Raw genomic sequence first — 21,628 nt, forward strand, 5'->3', positions numbered from 1 at the left:
AGTATGATTTCAGGAGGATTTCAAACATAGTGAGCAAGGGCAGAATACTGCAGATGCTGTAAATTTTAACTTGACATTCTTATAGCCTTCTGGATTTAATACTGAATTCAACACTGTTAGATCATGACCTCTGCCTCCATCTTTTTGGCATGTGTTTTTTTTTGCTGGCTTCTTTATCCCTTCATGTTTCATTCAGATGGCTGCTAAATAAATATTCAAACCTCATCTGGGCACAAACTTTGCCTCTTTGCAATACTCATTGCCACTCTCTTTGGCTTCTGCAACATGAAATATTTTTTTAATCTCTCCTGTCCTCCACCCTATCACAAACCTCCCTTTTTGTTCTTCCTGCCCCCTCCCCTCTTCCATTGGCTTAAAAACTCTTACATTTCAAAGTTTCTTCAGTTCTGATGAAAGGTCATTGACCTGAAATGTTAATTCTGTTTCTCTCCACAGATGCTGCCTGACCTGCTGAGTATTTCCAGCAGTTTTTGTTTTTATTATAGTGAGCAAGGGTGTTGGATCAAGACCTGAAGAATGATTGAGTACAACCAAACCCACCTGGTGTTTCCAGCTTGTTTCTGGTGTCCAAAGGAACATTACAAGGGTGAGAATTTAATGCTAGAGATGAACAATTCGAATCCAAACTGGTGCAGCAGGAATCAATTGGAGAACCCTACAAGCTGATGTCTCAGTAAGATTGCAAATAAGTAGAGGTGCATCCCATCCCCTCAAAATTGCCAAGGATCAAAAGCCATCTTAAGAGATCATAGCACTCATTAATAAAAAAATGTTGCTATGGCTTTAGGCATAGCCAACATTGCGTGACTTACAAAATGGGTAATATTTATAGAAGTATAATTTGTTCTTCTGAATATTTAAAAACAGCAGTGGCATTCATGTACAGAAGAAACTCAATTTAAAATGGTTTGTTTAATTCAGCTCTCATTCATGTTTACATATCAACAACATATTTTTAAGATATTTCTAAAACATTGTGACCATTATAATCAGTGTTATTGGTTCATAGCAACTGGCCAAATCAAATTTCACTTTATCAGATGGGATTCTTACTGATGTCTCACTGACTACATTTGTGTAACCGATCCATTTTTCTATGAAAACCAAAAAATGAATCATCCTCATTTTAATGTTCTTCGGTGCTTCTCACTTCCAAGCTCTCTGTATCCTACCAGGTGCCCGACATAAACTTCAGATTTATTGTCTGCTTAGCAGTACTGCTCTGCCCTGTCAAGGTAAGAGGCAAGGGACTTCATTGATGCCTACTAGGTTGGGTCATGAACCTATTTTCAGCTACTGTACTATTTTCTGCGGCATTGGTCTGGCCCATTCTAAAGGTGACATTTGCAGTATCTTTCCTTCATGCTTTCTGATTTGTAACCTGATTGGAGATTGGGAAGGGCCAAGAAGTTGTGATCCAAAGGCTTTAAAAAAAAATATGCTTAAGTCAACCCCAATTCCTTGCACCTGGTCAGTTGCCTCTCTACTACTTTTTCCACTTGTCCACATTGGCACATGTAATTAGTCCTAAATAGACCCCAGACACATGGATGATGCATCTCTATTTTGAGCACATAAAAATCATTCATTGTATTTTGGATATGCTGTAATATGCAGTAATGATTTTGTGCACGTGTATTTTATTATGCAAATATGTACAATTCTCTGCACACAAAAGACCAAAATTTGGCCCATGATGTTCAAAATAAACAGATGTCTAGTAATAGCTCATTCTTTATATGCTAATGGAAAAGAAACTACTGCAAGTCAGCATGAAAGAACAGCTAAAGTGCTAAATATATATTCAGTATCATGAATGATAGATGAAGTGGCAGAAGCAGTGACTCACTGGAGCTAATCTACTTCCTATGAGACTTTGTAGATGTTTCTGACAGGTTGGGCACAATGCCAGAAATATCTGTGTGTACATACAGCTTCAGAATGAATCATACTTTCAAATGACAAGGATAAATCTTACTTTCTAAACCCACATTAGATGCAGACCCTGGAATAAGACCAGAATGTAACATCTGTTTACTGAACTATAGATTAAATATGTACTGAATGCTGAAAGGTATCATTTAAAAGGTGACAAAGAGATCATAATTACCAAATGAGGGCACTTAATAATTATGCATCAGATAAATGTTCTTCTAATACAGATCCTGAACGTTGGCCTACATTTTCTGCTATGGCAAGTAGTCATGTCAGAAGTGCATCAGGGTGGGAAGCTATCTCCGCACTTCCTTCACCCTGTCATCTTCCTCCAAGCTCCACCCATTCCTCAGATATTGTCTTCTTCAGTGGAAATTTGTGTACATGTTTTGCTTTATGATAGTTGTGTTCTTTACTGGTTCAGTTGCAAATGACTGAAACTTTGTAGTGATAGCACTCAATTAAATGCAAGAATGCCATAAAATTTACGTGATTTACCCAATGTGACACAAGACAGTGCCAGGCGAAAGTGTGATGTACAAGATGTACACTAGATGTTTAGAACTTCTATAATTCACTCCAAAGTTACTCAAATTCATAAGATCTGATAATTGATATCATCTAGCTCCAAATTCCTACTTTCTTTATGTTGCTTAATGCATTGTTTTACTTAAAAAATGGCAAATTATCTGAAATATACTGTATACTAGTGTACTCCTATACATTGACATGAAAACCCAGATAATATACTGTTTTATTGAAAAAAGTGTTATATAATCCACAATGTTGTGACTAATTTACATTCCTTTATTTTCTTAACAATTGGACATAGTAACCTTAAAGTCTGAGGTCAGAGTTTAATCGATTGTTGAGTAAAGTTTTTTAAAAACTTGCATTTATGTAACACCTTTCAAATCTCAGGATGTCCCAAAACCACTTGACAGCTAATGAAGGACATCGAAAGTTTCAAAATAAGGGATCACCCATTTAAGATGGAGGAATTTCTTCTCCGAGGGTTGTTAATCTTAGAATTCCCTACCCCAGAGAGCAGGGGAGGCTGGATCAATAAATATATCCAGGGCTGAGTTACACAGATTTTTGATCTACAAGGGACTAAAAGATTATAGGGAGCAGGCAAGAAAGAGTCAAGACCTCAATCAGATCAGCCATGATCTTATTAAATGGCCTACTCTTGCTCTTATTTTTTATGTTGTTATGCAAGTGTATCCGGATTCAACAGCCAATTTGCACACAGCAAGCTCCCATAAACCACAATGTGATAATGACTAGATAATCCATTTTTGCGACATTGATTCAGGGATAAATATTGGCCAGGACACTGGGGATAACACCCTTGCTCTTCCTCAGAATAATGCCATGGGATCTATCACACACACACACACACACAAAAACACACTGGTTCTTGGTTTAACGTATTATCTAAAAATTGGCACTTCCAACAGTGCAGCACTCTCTGTGCTGCATTGGAATGCCAGTCTAGATTTTTGTATTCCAGACCTGAAGTGGAAATTAAACCCACTAACTTCTGAGTCAGAGGCAACAGTGCTACCAACTGAGCCATGACCGGCAAAGTGCGCAAGGCAAGGGCAATCAGATTTTAATTGCCTTTTATGCTCATAATCCATGAAGAAATATCTGGCTGCCTTTACAGACATTCTGACTGACGTATCAGTTTTTTCTTTAAAAATTTGCAAGAAATTGGCGCAGAGTTAATTAACTACACCAAATGTGCCTACAAGTGTGACACCCAAGTGTGGCATAAAAAGTGTGATGGTGCATTTCCTGACATCCCACAGAGGTACTTTTCCTTAATATAATAGGTAGACAGATTTCGTACCTTCTATAAATACCAGTCAACACTATGTTACACTAGCCACAACTTCAGCCTGTACATACATTAATTGCCCACTTAATTAACAAAACTTACTTGTTCCACAATTGTGAATTGTTCTAAACCAGATCAGCTATACCATGTCTATAATTATTAATAATTATTGCGCCAACACTAAGAAATGGAAGGGAATTAAAAACTCCGGCGGATTCAGAAATAACAAAACAAAATCCTTTCATCTTATACTTAAATTACACACACGCGATCTGCTGAGACTCGCTAGCAGCCTCTGTTGACAGGAAACATATGGATAAACAGCATGCAGCTTCTAAAGTCTAAAACAAATCAATATTGTGGCTTGGAATATTCAATCAGGATGTCGGTCTCAAGAGAGAACATAAATGCAATATAGTCCATGATCTGTACATTCTATTAGTTTACCAAATGTTTTTCAGTGTTTTAAAAAAAAATCAGGGCAATGCTGTTTATAGTGAGATTGCAAGGAGTGAATTAGAGTTTATAGTGAGATTGCAAGGAGTGAATTAGAGTTTATAGTGAGATTGCAAGGAGTGAATTAGAGTTTATAGTGAGATTGCAAGGAGTGAATTAGAGTTTATAGTGAGATTGCAAGGAGTGGATTAGAGTTTATAGTGAGACTGCAAGGAGTGGATTAGAGTTTATAGTGAGATTGCAAGGAGTGAATTAGAGTTTATAGTGAGATTGCAAGGAGTGAATTAGAGTTTATAGTGAGATTGCAAGGAGTGAATTAGAGTTTATAGTGAGATTGCAAGGAGTGAATTAGAGTTCAACACTGTTTTTATTTCAGCCAAGCAGCACAAAGTGCTGGATAGCTCAGCATGTACGGATTGCAGCATCAGTGAAGAGCGGAATGTTTCGAGTCCATTATGATCCTCCTTCAGAACTACTGCCTGACTGCACTGATTGTTATCTACATATAAAAAGTGAGGTAATTTTAGTTACTAAATCACAGATTAAAATAAAATATGCAGATACTAGTTGGCAGACATCTGGATTTGTACAGGGCAAAGGATTCGTGTTTTCTATCACAATGAATCCGCTTTGAGTTAAATAATGTTAAACTTTAAAATGTTAAGCAAGAAAAACTTAACTTACTCGCACAGCGTAGAGTGCGCCAGAGCCCAGGACATCACCTCGAGGATGCAGCCACCCTTTGGCCTCGCTCACGGGTTGTCCGCCTCCAACCTGCATTGTGCTTGTGGTCACCTTGGGGAGGTCCTGTTTGGGGTGAGAGGATGCAGACAGGCAGCGGGTTAGGTCGACAGCTGAGGGAGAGAGGCTCTGGGCACTAAGGGTGTTGGTCAGTTTCATTCTGGGTATTTCTTTCGCGCCCAGGGAAAAGCTTTTGAGGCCAAGCAAGCTGGCCGGGTTAGACAGTTTCAGATTGGTCATCTTGGGGATGAAGGTGCACAGGGTGGTTGAAATGTCCTCTGCTTCAGATGAAAGTTCATCTGCTGGGGAGCCGGGCGTGAGCGAAGAGCAAGGAGACGAGGTGGTGGATGGATTCTTGACTCTTAGTGAAGCACTGGATGGCGGGTCGTCTAATGATGTTAAAGAATCGTTTCTGAAACGGTTGTACTTTGCCCTGTGAATCATGCCCGGCTGTCTGGAAAGTCCTTCTACATGTGATGGGTGTCCAGTGAAACTACAGCGAATACGTTCTCTCATAGCCTACTGCTGTAACCGATCTTGCTCCAAGCCCTTGGAATTCAAAAACTACCTATAGACTAGATTTGGCCAAAATCGCGATGCTTTCATCGGTGTGTGGATAATATCCTGTTTCTCATCGCTAGCACAGTAAATTAGAAACTTTTTTTTTAAAAAAAAGACGCAGGTTTAATGCACCATCGGCTGTTCCTCGTACCCACAGAAAGATCAAACCGCAATGGTGCAAGTTTGTACCACTGCTTTAAATGGGAGAGCACTCGGAGGAAACGATTTGGCGTCTGTCTTCAAAGCTGCTGCAATCCCAGTCAACCCGAAACGCCTGTCGCCCGGTTACAACCCCGACTGACTTCTCTCTCCATCCTCCCCAAATCTAGCCGAGAGCCGACGAAACAATCACCTTGAAAAGGCAAAACGGATTTAGCATATCCATTTCAAAGCGCCAGCGTGGTTTAGATTTCACCACCCCGCCCCGCCCCCCAAAAATGGTTTCAACTATCACTGTGGACGTGTTCTGCACCTCGCCCCCACTCTTTGCCTTCTCAAGGTCTGTTCAACCAACTCAACAACGCCGGCGCTTGGAGGGTACCGCAAGTCTGTCTTCGACAGGTTCATCCTCAAAGGCACTGCATAGCCGCTTCCTTGAGGGAAAAGCTGACACCACTATGCGGGCGAATTAAACAGCATCCCCCAATCGCACCATGTTCCTCCACACATTGTAGCCGACTTTACACAATAGCTACCCTCAGCTGTAATACAAGCCGGAGGCACAGCGTTAAAGGTCTGTGCATGGAATGGACAAGGGGAGTTGATGCAATTTTTATGAATGAACTTTTATGAATGAGTCTCCCCCCCCACCACCCCTCCTGCTTCAGTGTAGATGCTAATAAATCTGTGAATGAAGTGTAGATTGCTATAATTGACTGACAATCCCTGGGGTGGTTTCCTTTCATCCAATCAGCAGAAAGCTTTCTGACTCATACACCGCAAATACAATAAACGAGCAGCACTCGTTGTTTGTCCCCTTCGCATTTTACAAAAAGGAATTCTATCTAGAAATAGCAGACAGCAGGACATTTCGGGAAAAGAGCCAGCGAGCACTTGTATTGTGAATATTAACGTTGAAAATTAGGACTAAAGCCTTGATCAATTTTCACGAGGGAAAACAAATCAGGCAGGGTGTTGAGCCGACACATGAAAATATGGTACTAATCCCCTGGGAAGACATGATGCATCTTCCTCCGAACTTGGAGTTCCTTTTATTGAGGGCTTGTTCAATCTCCGGTCTGCTGTAACTTCCTGAGGCTTTCAAATTTACTCTGAAGACCTAATGAAAACGACAAGGCAGTCAAACACACAGGAAGCCAGGAATTGAGTGGGCTGACAGGAAAGAGAAAACTAATCTGGTTTTGTTCGTTAAACTTTAACATTTCGTTAAATATTGATGGCTGACCTATCATAAGAATATTTCACTTAGATCCGACTCTGCCTGTTGTGAATCACGACAATGACGTACAGAATGAGTAAATTATAGCGTGCAATCTGCTACCACGCAATTAATTAAACGATCTCAACTGAAATGTTGAGCAGAGTTGAGAATATCAGAGAGCAGTTTACTGCTGATGGACTCTCATTTTGGCCCTCGCTAAAAAAATATTATATTAACTGACGAGACTCTCTTTAAACCCAAGCTTCACGACAATCCAATCTTATTAAAAACCAAGTGCCAATCAAAAACTAGGCTCAGGAAATTACAGTAGACGAGAGTCCTTGAAAAGTGTCTCCTTAGTGTTCCCGATGCAATTAATGAGCCGCTTGAGTGCTTCTGTCAACCTGGGAATAGAAAGCGTTTCTATTTTGTTGCCCATGCGATGTTGGTGTCACATTTCTCCAGCCATGAGTCAGATTGGATGCAGAAATAAGCTTCCTCTACTTTGTCCCAACAATGCACTTTTAGCCTTTGACCCAAGAAAAAGGTTCTCTACAAACAAGTGCAAAAATTTCCTTTCCCACACAGTCCTTGTGGGCCTGTACTCATAGGGATCGTTATTGCCTAAGCTAATTTTGGACTCTGTAGTTGACAAAATAACTTAATTTAGCTAACAGGTGGGTGGAATTAAAATCCAGATTCCACTGTTAACTCACTATCCGTACAGTCTCTGCATTGACCTTTTCTTAATAATTTTGTTGAGCCAGCAGAGATAAGTCGAGGAGAGAACAATTTAGACCACCCTGCATCCTCATATAACCCTTACCAACTGGGTTATTATGATATGGGAGAGATTTGGTGCCAAGGCAGCATTTGTAATTCCATTATCATAGAATCACAGAATTGTTACAATGTTCGGCCCATTGTGTCTGCGCCAGCTCTCCCCCACCTTCTCCCTGTAACCCTGCACATTCTTCCTTTTCAGATAATAATTCATTCTCTCTTGAATGCCTCAGCTGAACCTGACTCCACCACACTCCCAGGCAGCACATTCCAGATTCTAATCACTCACTGCATGAAAAAGAGTCTCCTCATGTCTCCAATGCTTCTTTTGCCAATTGCCTTAAATCTATGCCTCCTCATTCTCAATCCTTCCACAAGTGGGAACAGTTTTTCTCTCCTACATTTTCCATCCCTATCTTTATATTTTTCCCATGATTAATGCATAATTATGTTTTCATGGTTAATGTGCTTCCAATCATTTGGGTTATACATTAGTGTGCATCGATTGAGATGCTGAATTATTCTACAAGACATGGTGATTTAATGGATATTATGTTGCAGAAATCAAGTGGTTAGGAGTGGGGTGTCATATAGGAGGGCAGGTAGCAAGAAGAAATCAAAAGTTCTTTTGGGATGGATGATATTCCAGGATTTCCCCTAATTATATTTAAGGATCAAGAAGTATTGTGCATAACTTCCTAGCTCCTCCCTGTTCTGTCATCTGTTATTAATTTGTAACATTTAACTTTGAATAAAAAAATAAAATGCCTCAGAATGTATTAAGATCTCTAACTCAATCTCTGGGTTAAAATTATGATTTATGACATGCAGTCACTTCATCTGTGTTACATAAAGAACAACAGATGCCTGAAAATGTGTTTCCAAGAATGTAACACAATCATGGGGTTTGGATGATGCTATTAATTGTGGGTGTAAAAGTAACATGGCTCATCAAGCACTCTGATCAACTTCGGAAGACACTCAGGCATCTGAAGTTTTATATAATGTCAGCACTTGCACTCATCTTGAGATGTTTGAAAAGCCCAATTGAATTTTGCAACATGACTCTTCCTGTGGGTTTGTTGCTGTCCCTACCATTGTTGCAAGCACACAGGTGATTACTGTATTATCAGCGACATTCAGATGCAAGAAATTATGATGACTAAGGCTTAGGTGAAAGCAAGTACCTTCACCTGAGTAGCACTAATTAAGAGGTTACTTTTTGCAGTGAACTTGGATTTTCAGCACTTTTGAAATCTACACCAAAATTGTTCGTCTATGCTGCTGCAGTTTGCAGTGCACTAATGTTCAATAACTGGTCCAGCAGTGTCCATTTTCATTCCATCCACTCCATTTTATATATTGTGGTCTCACTGATCTGTGTTTACTTTTTCAAAATGTGTCTCTTGATCTTTAGCAGATTTTCAGAAATGGTGTTATTTTTCTCACAGCAGATGTAAAGGTCAGGCATTAACTTAAGAAGTTGAAACTGTTTTTATTATTCTAATTATGCCAAAATAGTGGATTTCTGGGGAAAAAGTAAAAACACCAGATTGAGTTTACAAAAGGCATGGGCTTATTTTGGAGGATGACTGAGTCATTTGAGTGTGCTACTCCAGATTTCCAGTAATTAAATACTAAAAACAAGGAGGAGTACCCAACTGTGGATTTGATTGGCTTTCCATTGTGATTTTTCCCTTAATAAATATTGGTAAATATTTGTTACTGGGCTATTTGTGTCTCTGTTAAAGGTGAAGAGTTGAATTACTCAGCAATACTTGACTGGTTTTATATATGAAAGGCATACTTTTCCAGCTACTATTGGAATTTACAGGTGTGCTGATGACATGTGTATGTCTCATTGTCAACAACTGCATAAGCTTCAAGAAATTGCTGGATTTGCGTAGCATAAACAAGTTAAACCTGCAGTAGAAAGTTAGGACTACTATTTCACAGTGTATGGACCCTGTTAATGGTCCTGACATGCCAGTAAAACTTGGAGGCCTAGAAAAAGAACAATTAAAACTGTGACATCTCAACCTTGCAGGTAATAAATTATTCCCAAATCTTTTTAAAGCTTAATTTTAAAAAACATTACTTTTCCTTTCTGTCTTTTTATCTCACTCCCTCATAATCCAATGTTTCTCTTCCTCTCTATTTCTTTTTCTGTAACCAATTTTAACTTTAATTCATCCCACTTCCTTCTCCATTATTTGCTGTTTCTTTCTCTATCCTTATATTTCAGTGGTTACGGAGATTAACTGTTGGTTCAGTTGTTCATCAAGGTCCCAGATGTCCTGTTGATCGCACCACACTATTATTAACTTGGAATTCCAGCTATTTGCAACATAAACATAATTGGAACTGAAGAGTAAAGAGGAAAGTTCAACTCATGCTGCTCACTATGAGATGCCCCACCCCTGCAAATGCTGGGTCAATAAATTTATATTGCAGGTGGTCCACTAGGTGGAGTGTCACAACTTAGGGACAGCCCTGTTTGCCTCAGCTGGTGAACATAGGGTCATATTTTACATTCTATGCAGACTCACAAAAACTTTCCCTTTCATCCCCCGCCAGCAATGTTATAATCCAAAATACATTTGCAGTCCCCAACAAGTTTCCCTGTTTTACTATTTTATGCGATATTTGCTTGTGATCTTGCTGCAATGCACATATTAAGTTCATAAAAGAGATATCTATTGCCATTAATTGCTCTGCATATTTGACTCAGTACCCAGTTCAAAAGCACAGCAAGGCCTTTTCAAATACTGAATATTAAATTATACTTCTGGGGCTTGCACACAGGGATCGACAGAGAAATAAAGATGGCCTTAGACCAACTAACAATCACACATGAATGTGAGGCAAAATAAAACATTATTTGAATGTAATTAGGGCCTTTTAAAATCTATTTTTCTTACCAATTTTTAAAATAAGTTATATTTTGGTGGGTTTTTTTTAGCTTTTCTTTGTGACATCCAAAACCAGAAAGAGAAAAAAAATCAAGGGGAAACAATTAGAGCAAAAGAAAGGTTAAGTTCAGAGAACAACAGCAAAATACTATAGATTCTGGAGATCTGAGATTAATACAGAAAATGCTGGAAATACTCAGCAGGTCAGGCAGCATCTGTGGAGAGAGAAACAGAGTTAATGTTTCAGGTCAATGAATTTTCATTGGTTCAGTAAGTTTAACTCAGTTTCTCTCTCCAGAGATGCTTTTCTTTGTTCTTTCATGGGATATGGGTGTCACAGGCTGGGCCAGCATTTTTATTGACCATCCCTACATGCCCTTGAGAAGGTGGTGGTGAGCTGCTTTCTTGAACTGCTGCAGTCCAATTGGTGTATGTACACCTACAGTGTTGTTTGGGAGGGAGTTCCAGGCTGCTGGGCCTGCTGAGCATTTACAGCATTTTCTGTTTTTATTTCAGATTTCCAGCACCCACCGAATTTTGCTTTAGTGTTTAATTCACCTGCCATTTCTTTTCCAGGAATGGTCACCTTGAAGAAACCTGCTCTTTTCTCCAATGGAATCTCTGTCTCTCTTACCTAGTTCGCCTTCATTGCTTTTTATTTCCCTCGTTGTGTTTGATTAGCTAACTACCAAAACTCACTTTCACAACCCCATCTCCTTCCTCAACAACTGTCTCCAGCTCTGACGTATTCATGTGGATTCCAACTGAAATTCCACCCTTCATGTTTCAGATCTACCCATGGCTATAGGTATCTGTGAGATATTCAGTGTTCCTTGAACCACTGTTCTCACCAGATCCTGGTGAGGTCCATACTCAACACCATGCAACATCAATGCACACTCTTGAACTTTCTCTTCACGGCACCAAATCATTCTGTGTGTCCTGGTCCACAATTTAATTTTATCCTTCCTCTCATCCAGCGCTTTAAGCAAAAATGTTTCATTCCTTTCAAATGTGAAGGATCGTGAGCTTCAACAACTCACTGGTACCAACACTCATCTGGATCCTTCTTCCCCTTCACCTCCCTCTGAGCCCATCCCTTCTTCCAATTTCACTCCTTTCTATTTTCAAAATACCCTCTGACCGTCTCCTCTCTGACCCTGAATGACCTGGCCTCAGCAAAGGCCTCTGTTCCATCACCTTATGACCTTACACTAATTAATTTTGAGCTTGGCATGATGTTGAGCTCTTCTTCCATTGGCTTCCTTTTCTTCTTCCATTCCGTTGGCCAGGAGTCCTTTTCACCCATCTCCACTATTTTCCCTCTACTTGGATTCCTCCCTCTGACCTCTTAGCCTGTCTAGATTTTTTCATTGAGAACTTCCAACATCAGCTTTCTTAATTTCTCTGGTCCCCTCACTCACTCTAATCTGTCTCCCTCTGAACTTGCTGCAATCCATTCTCTTAGGACTAACCCTACACTTTCATCAAATCTGCTGAAAATGGTGGTGCTGTTATTGTTTGGTGTACTAATCTTGGACCATGACCCCACCATTGAACATCAAGCCATCATTTCCTGGACTGTCACTGACCTTATCTCCTCTGAAGATCTTCCGTCTACGGCCTCCAACCTCATAGTCCTTGAACCGTCTGCTCTTAACCCTTTCCCAAGATCCATAAACAAGACTGCCCTGGCAGACTCATTTCCCCACTGAACTTAGCTCTTCCTGTCTTGATTCTATTTTGTCTCCCCTTGTCCAGTCTCTTACCATCTACATCTATGACTCTTCCAACGCCACCCATCACTTCAACAATTTCACATTTCTTGGCTTTAAACGTCTCCTGTTTGCCATAGTCATCCAACCTCTCTACACCATCCCCCACCAGGACAGCCTGAGGGCTCTCCACTTCTTCCCTCAGTGGAGGCCCAACCAGTTTCATTCCATCACCATCATCCTCCACCTGGTTGAAACTGTTCTTACAGTGAACAACTTCTCCTTTAACTCCACTTACTCCCTCCAATGAAAAAGGTGTTGCAATGGGTACATGCTTGCCTGCTATACCTGTCCTATTGTGGTATAAGTGGGACATTTCTTGTTTTGGTCCTACTCAAGCTGACTCCCGCAGTCTTTTTCCGGTATATTGGTGACTGTATTGACGCCATTTCCTGTTCTCACTCTCAACTGGACAATTTCATCCATGTTGCTTCCAATTTCCACCCTTCTATTGCCTTCACATGTTCCATCTCTGACTTTTACTTTCTCTTCCTTGAGTTCTCTGCCTCTTGGTATGATACAACAGGTTGTGTTTGCCAGGCTGACTAAATCCGCAAGGAAAACTTGGCCACGATATCACAATGGTTTTACAATTTGTATTTATTACAGGAAGGTTTGAGCACTGAATTCAGAAGCAATGAGTCCACTAACAACTTTAGAGTTTTTAAAAATTAAATTAAAACACTTATTAACAAAAGAAAAAAATTAAAGCACATACACAAGATTACAGTTACACTGTTACTTAATATTATGACAAATCCCAAAATTTCTAATTAACCTGACTCCCAACTACACACCCCCTTTAAGGCAACAGTCCAAAATTCTGCAAAGTGGCTAGAGTCTGTTTCAGACAGTGTATCTTTTAGATCTTACATGGCCACCCCTTGATGCAACCTTCTATCCTTCTTTAAATATATTTCTTCCCCTTTAATCTGTAAATCCTATTGTTCCCACTTGTCTTTGGAAATTACTTTTTCCATAATATAACAATCTTTCATGTTGTCAATATGGTCTTTTCCCTTTTGGGAAAAATAAATGTAATAACCTTGCCCTATTTATCCTGTCAGTTAAACATGAAACGTGTTTCTTTAAAAAGCCAACAACTTTTCCCCTTACCTAAAAATGCAGATTTGATTCACACCCTATCTACTGACTTTACCCTAGCTCACTCATCAGCACTTCAAACACCCTTCTTACACCTAACTTTTGATAAGTTCAACCTTGCAGTCTATCCAACTCTAATTTAATTAAATCAGCCACACAGACAGAACCAGCCACACACACACACAAACATAAACCTACTTTACAATACCCCTCAATAATATTATGAAAAATATGGTAGTTTCGTGACGCTCTAATTCTGGGATAGGCTATCAATCAAAATTCACTATAAGCCCATTGATTCCCATAGCTGCCTTGACCACACTTCCTCACAGCCTCTGAGGGCTTGGTTCCATTCGCCCAGTTTTCCCCTCTCTAACACTGCAACCTTCCATATCAGCACTTCCAATATGTCATATTTTTGACTCAGCCAAGGATTCCCTCCCAATATGGTTGATTACCGCTTCAACAGTATCTTCCCACAGCACCTTTCCATGTTGAAACACCTGCCATTTTACCTCCTCCTTTCTCACTGTCCAAGGCCACAAATACTCCTTCCAGGCGAAATAGCAATTTACTCATAGTTCTTTCAATCTTGTAGATTCTATTCACTGCATACAATATGGTTTCCTATACATTTGCTGCATACAATACGATTTCCTATACATTTACTGCATACAATGCAATCTCCCATACAATGAGGAATCTAAATGCAGATTAAATGACCACTTTGACATCTCCATTCAGACTGCAAGCATGGCCCCAAGATTCCGTCTCCATCAGCAGCCTCCTTTTAACATTGGGCGTCCCTCCCCCAAAATAGGTAATCCCACCTCCCCGACCTCTCCATCAACACACACCACCCCCACACCCACTCCAGGGCCTCACCCCCCACCCCCCACCCCCCCAACCTGCCCTGAGACCTCCACACTTACCTGATCCTGGACTCCCAGGACTTAAGGGTGTGGGGACTGCTTGCAGTTCCAGTGCTGCCCACTACAACTTCTGGCGCTGCAGGGCCTAGAAAGCTGCTGGCTAATCTGGTTGGCTGGCAGCCCTCTGGGGCGGGAACTTCCTCCCAAGTGATGGGTGGAAATCCTATCTCCATCCAATTAACGTTTGTTAGCAAGGATGTGTTCTCTGCCCACTCATTGGTTGGAGGGACGGGAAACCTCGCCATCCTAAGATCCTGGCCTAAATGCATCAAGCATGTGGGAATTCCAACTGGCTCCTGAGGGGAATAATTAAGTGGTTCAGTTGCACAAATAAATACCAGTATGCGTGCTGACGGATAACTTCCCAATTCCACACAGTGACAGTGAGCCTTATTGTCAATGGACAGCCCAAATTGGAAATTTGAGCAAGAGCCACATATAATTTCCTGACCATTGAACTTGATTACTCAGATTACAGTGCACAGTTCAAGCCCAAATTTCCAATACATGCTCCAATGAACAAAGTTCCCAACAGAAATGCCAAATCAAAAAATGACCCTTATAGAGTGGATCATGTACAGAAGGTCCAAAGACAAAAAGTGGGTTCAGAACCAAACCCATTGACCAAGATCACTCAGTGGAAATCGGGTAACACGATGTTGGCAATTTGGATGTTGGCAACTTGTAGGAATTCAATATTTGCTATTTGCAACTTACTAAAGCTTACATAACATTTCCATCCTTACAATTTCTAATTATAAATCTAAATTTATAGAATACCAAAATATAAGACCATAAGACATAGGAGCAGAAATTAGGCCAATCGGCCCATCATGTCTGCTCCACCATTCAATCATGGGTGATAAGTTTCTCAACCCCATTCTCCCACCTTCTACCCGTAACCTTTGATCCCCTTACCAATCAAGAACCTATCTATCTCGGGATAAAAACAAAAAACTGCGGATGCTGGAAATCCAAAACAAAAACAGAATTACCTGGAAAAACTCAGCAGGTCTGGCAGCATCGGTGGAGAAGAAAAGAGTTGACGTTTAGAGTACTCATGACCCTTCAGCAGGGTCTTAAATCTCCGTCTTAAATACATTCAATGACCTGGCCTCCACAGCCTTCTGTGGCAATGAATTCCATAGATTCACCACTCTCTGGCTAAAGAAGTTTCTCCTCATCTCTGTCCTAAAAGGCATTCCCTTTACTTTGAGGCTGTGCCCTCAGGTCCTAGTCTCTCCTGCTAATGGAAACATCTTTTGCACATCCACTCTATCCAGGCCTTTCAGCATTCTGTAAGTTTCAATCAGATCCCCCCCATCCTTCTAAACTCCATCGAGTATAGACCCAGAGTCCTCAAACGTTCCTCATATGTTAATTCCTGGGATCATTCTCGTGAAACTCCTCTGGACCCTCTCCAGGGCCAGCACATCCTTCCTGAGATACGGGGCCCAAAATTGCTCACAATATTCTAAATGTGGTCTGACCAGAGCCTTATAAAGCCTCAGCAGCACATCCCTGCTTTTATATTCTAGTCCTCTCAAAATAAATGCCAACATTGCATTTGACTTCCTAACTACTGACTCAACCTGCAAGTTAACCTTAAGAGAATCCTTTACTGGGATTCCCAAGTCCCTTTGCACTCCAAATTTCTGAATTCTCTCCCCATTTAGAAAATAGTCTATGCCTCTATTCTTCCTAACAAAGTGCATGACCTCACACTTCCCCATGTTGTATTCCATCTGCCACTTCTTTGCCCATTCTCCTAACCTGTCCAAATCCTTCTGCAGCCTCCCTGCCTCCTCAATACTACCTGTCCCTCCACCCATCTTTGTATCATCTGCAAACTTAGCCAGGATGCCCTCAGTTCCTTCATCGAGATCATTAATGTATAAAGTGAAAAGTTGGGGTCCCAACACTGACCCCTGCGGAACTCCACTAGTCACCGACCGCCATCCTGAGAAGGACCCCCTTATCCCCACTCTCTGCCTCCTGCCAGACAGTCAATCTTCTATCCATGCTAGTACCTTGCCTCTAACACCATGGGCTCTTATCTTACTGAGCAGCCTCCTGTGCGGCACCTTGTCAAAGGCCTTCTGGAAGTCGAAGTAGATAACATCCATTGGCTCTCCTTTGTCTAACCTACTCATCACCTTTTCAAAGAATTCTAACAGATTTGTCAGGCATGACCTCCCCTTGATGAAACCATGCTGACATTGCCCTATTTTACCATGCACTTCCAAGTATTCTGAAATCTCATCCTTAATGATGGACTCTATAATCTTACCAACGACCGAGGTCAGGTTAGTCGGCCTGTAATTTCCTGTCTTTTGCCTCACTCCCTTTTTAAACAGGGGGGTTACATTAGTGATTTTCCAGTCCTCTATGACCCTCCCTGACCCAAGTGATTCCTGAAAGATCACCAATAATGCCTCCACTATCTCTTCAGCTATCTCCTTCAGAACCCTGGGGTGTAATCCATCTGGCCCAGGTGATTTATCCACCTTCAGACCTTTCAGTTTTCCTAGAACCTTCTCCTTGGTAATGGCCACCATACTCACCTCTGCCCCCTGACTTTCTTGAACTTTGGGGATGTTACTCATGTCTTCCACCATGAAGACTGATGCAAAGTACCTATTCAGTTCCTCCAACATTTCTTAGTTCCCCACTACTACTTCTCCAGCGTCATTTTCCAGCTGCCCAATGTCCACTTTTGCCTCTCTCTTACCCTTTATATATCTAAAAAAACTCTTGCAATCTTCTTTTATATTACTGGCTAGTTTACCCTCATACTTAATCTTCTCCCTCCTTATTTCTTTTTTAGTTGTCCTCAGTTGGTCTTTGTAGGCTTCCCAATCCCCTGGTTTCCCACTGCTCTTCGCCGCATTGTATGCTTTCTCTTTAGCTTTTATGCTGTCCCTGACTTCCCTTGTCAGCCCTGGTTGCCTCGTCCTCCCTTTAGTATGCTTCTTCTTCCTAGGGATGAATTTTTGCTGTGTCTCCCAAATTACTCCCAGAAACTCCTGCCATTGCTGTTCCACTGTCTTTCCTGCTAGGCTCATCTCCCAGTCAATTCTGGCCAGCTCCTCCCTCATGCCTCTGTAGTTGCCTTTATTCAACTGTAATACTGTTACATCTGATTCCAGCTTTTAGGTCTCAAATTGCAGGGTAAATTCTATCATATTATGGTCACTTCCTCCTAAGGGTTCCTTCATCTTAAGCTCCCTTATCAAATCTGCCTCATTACACATCACTAAATCTAGAATTGCCTGTTCCCTAGTGGCCCCACCACAAGCTGCTCCAAAAAGCCATCTCGTAGACATTCCACAAATTCCTTTTCTTGGGATCCACTACCAACCTGATTTTCCCAGTCTACCTGCATACTGAAATCCCCCATGATCACTGTAACCTTGCCTTTCTTACACGCCTTTTCTACCTCCTGGTGTATCTTGTGCCCCACATCCTGACTACTGTTCGGAGGCCTGTACATAACTCCCATTATGGTTTTTTATCTTTGCGGTTCCTCAACTCTAGCCACACAGATTCTACATCATCTGACCCCACATCGTTTCTTGCTATCGATTTAATTTCATTTCTTACAAACAAAGCAACCCCACCCCCTCTCCCAACCTGCCTATCTTTTCGATAGGATGTATATCCTTGGATATTTAGCTCCCAGTCCTGATCCCCTTGCAGCCATGTCTCCGTGATGCCCACCACATTATACCTGCCAATTTCAATCTGTGCCACAAGCTCATTTACGTTATTTCGTATTCTGCGTGCATTCAGATACAATACCTTCAGTCCTGTAGAGAAATATATATTTTTTATTATTGAGGAATAAGTGATTCATTTTGGAGTAGGAGAAACCTACAATGGGACACCAAACAGAGTGAAATAGTTGTTCTCACTGACCTACATTGAGGCCTTAGAATGCGTGAGAGACCAGTTTCTATCTTTCTTATGAATTTGCTTTTAAGCAGTATTTACACTGCCACATTCTGAGCATGCTTACAATAATCATTTAGCTGAATATTTTCAGGAAGTTTAAAATGCCACCTTGTGGTTATATATGGGAATTCCTTTTATTAATCTAGATTTCTCAGTCAGCGTTATTTTAGCACTGATAACAATCTATTTAAAACACCATTGGTTGGAAAGGCCCACACTTTCCTTCCTAGTAAAACAGACATAAGTAATGTAATTCTCATAGAAACAACTAAACTAAATAAGGTATCAGCCATGGCTCTTGCCTCTGAATCAGAAGGCTGTGTTCAAACTTATGTACAAAATTATAGATTGTCACCTCAGTGCAGCGCTGAAGGAATGCTGCATTGTCAGAAATACTGTCCTTTGAATAAGACGTTAAACTGAGACCCCAACTGCCCTCTCAGGTGGATCTAAACAATGCTAAAGCATTATTTTGAAGAAGATTGGGGAAGTTCTCCTCACAGTTATCCCTCAACTAACATTACCAAAAATGGACATTATCTCATTGTTGATTGTGGAACCTTGCTGTGTGCAAATTGGCTGCTGCTTTTTCTACTGTACAAAAGTGACTACACTTCAAAATTGGCTGCAAAAGGTTTTGGTTGTCCACAAAAGGCTCTTACTTTTGAACAACAATAACTGGAATTCATAGAGCACCTACAATGTAAAAAAGTATTCCAAGGTGCATCACAGACAAACATAGATAGAGAAATCGCTTACTAAGAAAGATTAGGAGAGACAACCGAAAACTTCGTCAAAAAGACAGGTTTTGAGGAGGTTTTTTAAAAGGTGGAGAGATGTGGACAAGTTAGGGAAAAAGTTCCAGAGGATAAAGCCAAGGCGGCTGAAGGCTGCGCTACCAAAGATGGGGTGAAGGGGCAATGTGGATGCTCAACGGGCCAAAATTTGCAGAGTGGAGGGTCAAGGAGAATAATAAGGGCTTGAAGAGCTTGTATAGATAGAGTTAGTCAAGGTTGCAAAGGCTGTTTAAGTGAGAATTTAACATGTAATGCTTTGGAGGACAGAGAACCAGTGTAGGTTAGCGAGAACAAGTACTTGACTCTGTTTGGTGTCCCATTGTAGGTTTCTCCTACTCCAAAATGGATGAACATTAATTAACAGTGACAGAAACACCGAATTTTTTTCTTGTTCAGACCCCAGAAAAGGTCACTATGGAAGGTTAATATTTCAATGGATCAGGACAACAGGGACAGAGGAGTTTGATGTTCCAGACCATAGGTAGAATGGTTATTACCAGGTATTGTTCTGGGGAAACCAGGAGCACTCTTCCCATTGGTCAAGAATTGCAAATATTTGGTTAAAAATCGTTTTTTGTGCTGACGCAGGTGCATATTCTTGGGCTGGATGTTGCAAAAGCTGCCTGCAATAAGGGTATAAAAATAGGGAAGCATCACTGGGGGTTTTGCACTTGCCACTGGGTAGCATTCACCTTAGGACACATGCTGGGGGCATTTGTCAAGAGAGAAAGCTAGATGTTAGTAGCAGAGAACTTGCTAGGAAGCTAGCACTTATATGGGACATTGCCAGTTGAGAATAATTGTCATAGTTTGGGAGTTGCAGTAAGAACCCAGAAGTTGTCATAGGTTGAGGATTGCCATAAGAATCCAGTATAGACACCAGTATTAGAATCCAGTGTTAGGGCTAAAGGTGATTGCCTTAAGAGAAAGTGAATAGTCTTTGTTTGAAAATTGTCTCCATCAGAGAGAGGGAGAGGGAAAAGGATCTACTAGAGTTGAAGTCTTAAAGCTGCAAAGGATTTTTGTAGGTATATTAGAGTTAAGTTGACAAATCAAAATATTGAAGGATTCTGTGAGTCAAGAGGCTAGTTTCAAGGAACTAGGAAGAAGAGGAGACCCCAGAAATCCTGGGATTCATGGAAAGACAGACCAATACGCATTGAAATTATGTATCATGCCGTGCCTCGATTAGTGGAATGTTAAGTATTAATCTCTGTTGTCCAATAAATCTTGTTAATTTGCATTTTGAGTTAATGATTGTCCCTTTTGTCAACAAGGTTCTTCCTCAACAAGAATTTTCTTACTCTGGGGTTTAGTATAGAGTCCAAATCCCTACCGTGGGGACACAAGTAGCATGGCAACAGGCTTTAGTGACATGTCAGTAGTAGGCCTCAGATCACAAAGCCTTGTCATGTTTGAGCAGTAACAAGAGAAGGGATATTCTGGCATCCAGAGTTGAAAAGGAATAGGATGAGGGTTGGAATGTAGTGCTGGAGGAAGCTACAGAGCGATTTACAAAGAAGGAACTTTGAACTTAGTGAGTTGGGGAATAAAGTAACAGCGATGGTAGCAACAAGAGGAGAAAATGTTGAGGAGAGTTTTACATGAGTTTAAGATTACACTTAGGAGACCAGAATGGAGGACTTTGAAGAAGTTAAGCTTAAGGTAAAACAATTATAGATAAGGGCTTCCATGGTATACAAATAATTGTTTTGTAATACAGAGCTTGAGTATTGCTGAAAAAAGAGACATTGGCATTTTCTTGCGAATTGTCTTGATGAGTGCAAGATGAAAAGCCAACAACAAATGTCTCTTTTTTTTCAGCAATACTCAGGTTTTCCATGGTATTGAGGGTGAGGTCATAAAGTCATAGAATTATAACAACACTGGATGCCGCCATTTGGTCCATCAGGTCCAATGCTGACTCTCTGTAGAGCAATTCACAGTTCCATTCCCCCATTCCATTCCAGTAGGCCTGCGTGTTAACTTCCTTCAAATGCCTATTCAATTTCCTGAGTTCCAGGTCATTGCCACTTGCTGCATAAAAAGTTCTTCCTCATATTCACCACTGCTGCACTCCCTGCCTCCACCATGCTCCCCGCAATCCCTAGTACCCTTTGCCAAAAACCTTAAATCTGAGTCGCATAGTTCGTGTACCATCAGCTAATGGGATCAGCTTTTCTTTATCTACCTTATCTATAATCTTCCACTCCTCCATCAGGTCTCCCTTAACTTACTTTGCTCCAAGGAGAACAACCTCAATTTCTCCAACTTAACCTTGTAGCTAAAATCCCTCATCCCTGGAACCATTCTGGTAAATCTCCTCTGCCCCCTCTCAAGGAGCCTTGCATCCTTCCCAAAGTGAAGGTGACCAGAACCAAACACAATACTCAATTGTGACCTAACCAGAGCTTTATACAGGTTCAGCAT

The 21,628-nt window shown here is 40.9% G+C and overlaps 1 protein-coding gene across 5 annotated transcripts in view; it reads right to left on the reverse strand.

Annotated features, from left to right (window-relative positions):
* Positions 1-21,628, reverse strand: part of LOC121270042 (SHC-transforming protein 1-like) — a 277,773-nt gene that overhangs the window by 237,291 nt on the left and 18,854 nt on the right. For 3 of the 5 annotated variants that reach the window (XM_041175359.1, XM_041175360.1, XM_041175362.1), the window contains exon 1: positions 4,943-5,873. The exons of 1 other annotated variant lie outside the window; for it this stretch is intronic. In XM_041175359.1, coding sequence (XP_041031293.1) covers positions 4,943-5,515 — 573 coding nt within the window. In that variant the 5' untranslated portion in view covers positions 5,516-5,873. Of the gene's footprint in view, positions 1-4,942; positions 5,874-21,628 lie in introns of those variants that run through there. One more of the 5 variants, XM_041175363.1, reaches the window with a different exon arrangement.

The sequence above is a fragment of the Carcharodon carcharias genome, chromosome 26, assembly GCF_017639515.1.
Source record: "Carcharodon carcharias isolate sCarCar2 chromosome 26, sCarCar2.pri, whole genome shotgun sequence".
Lineage (NCBI taxonomy): Eukaryota > Metazoa > Chordata > Chondrichthyes > Lamniformes > Lamnidae > Carcharodon > Carcharodon carcharias.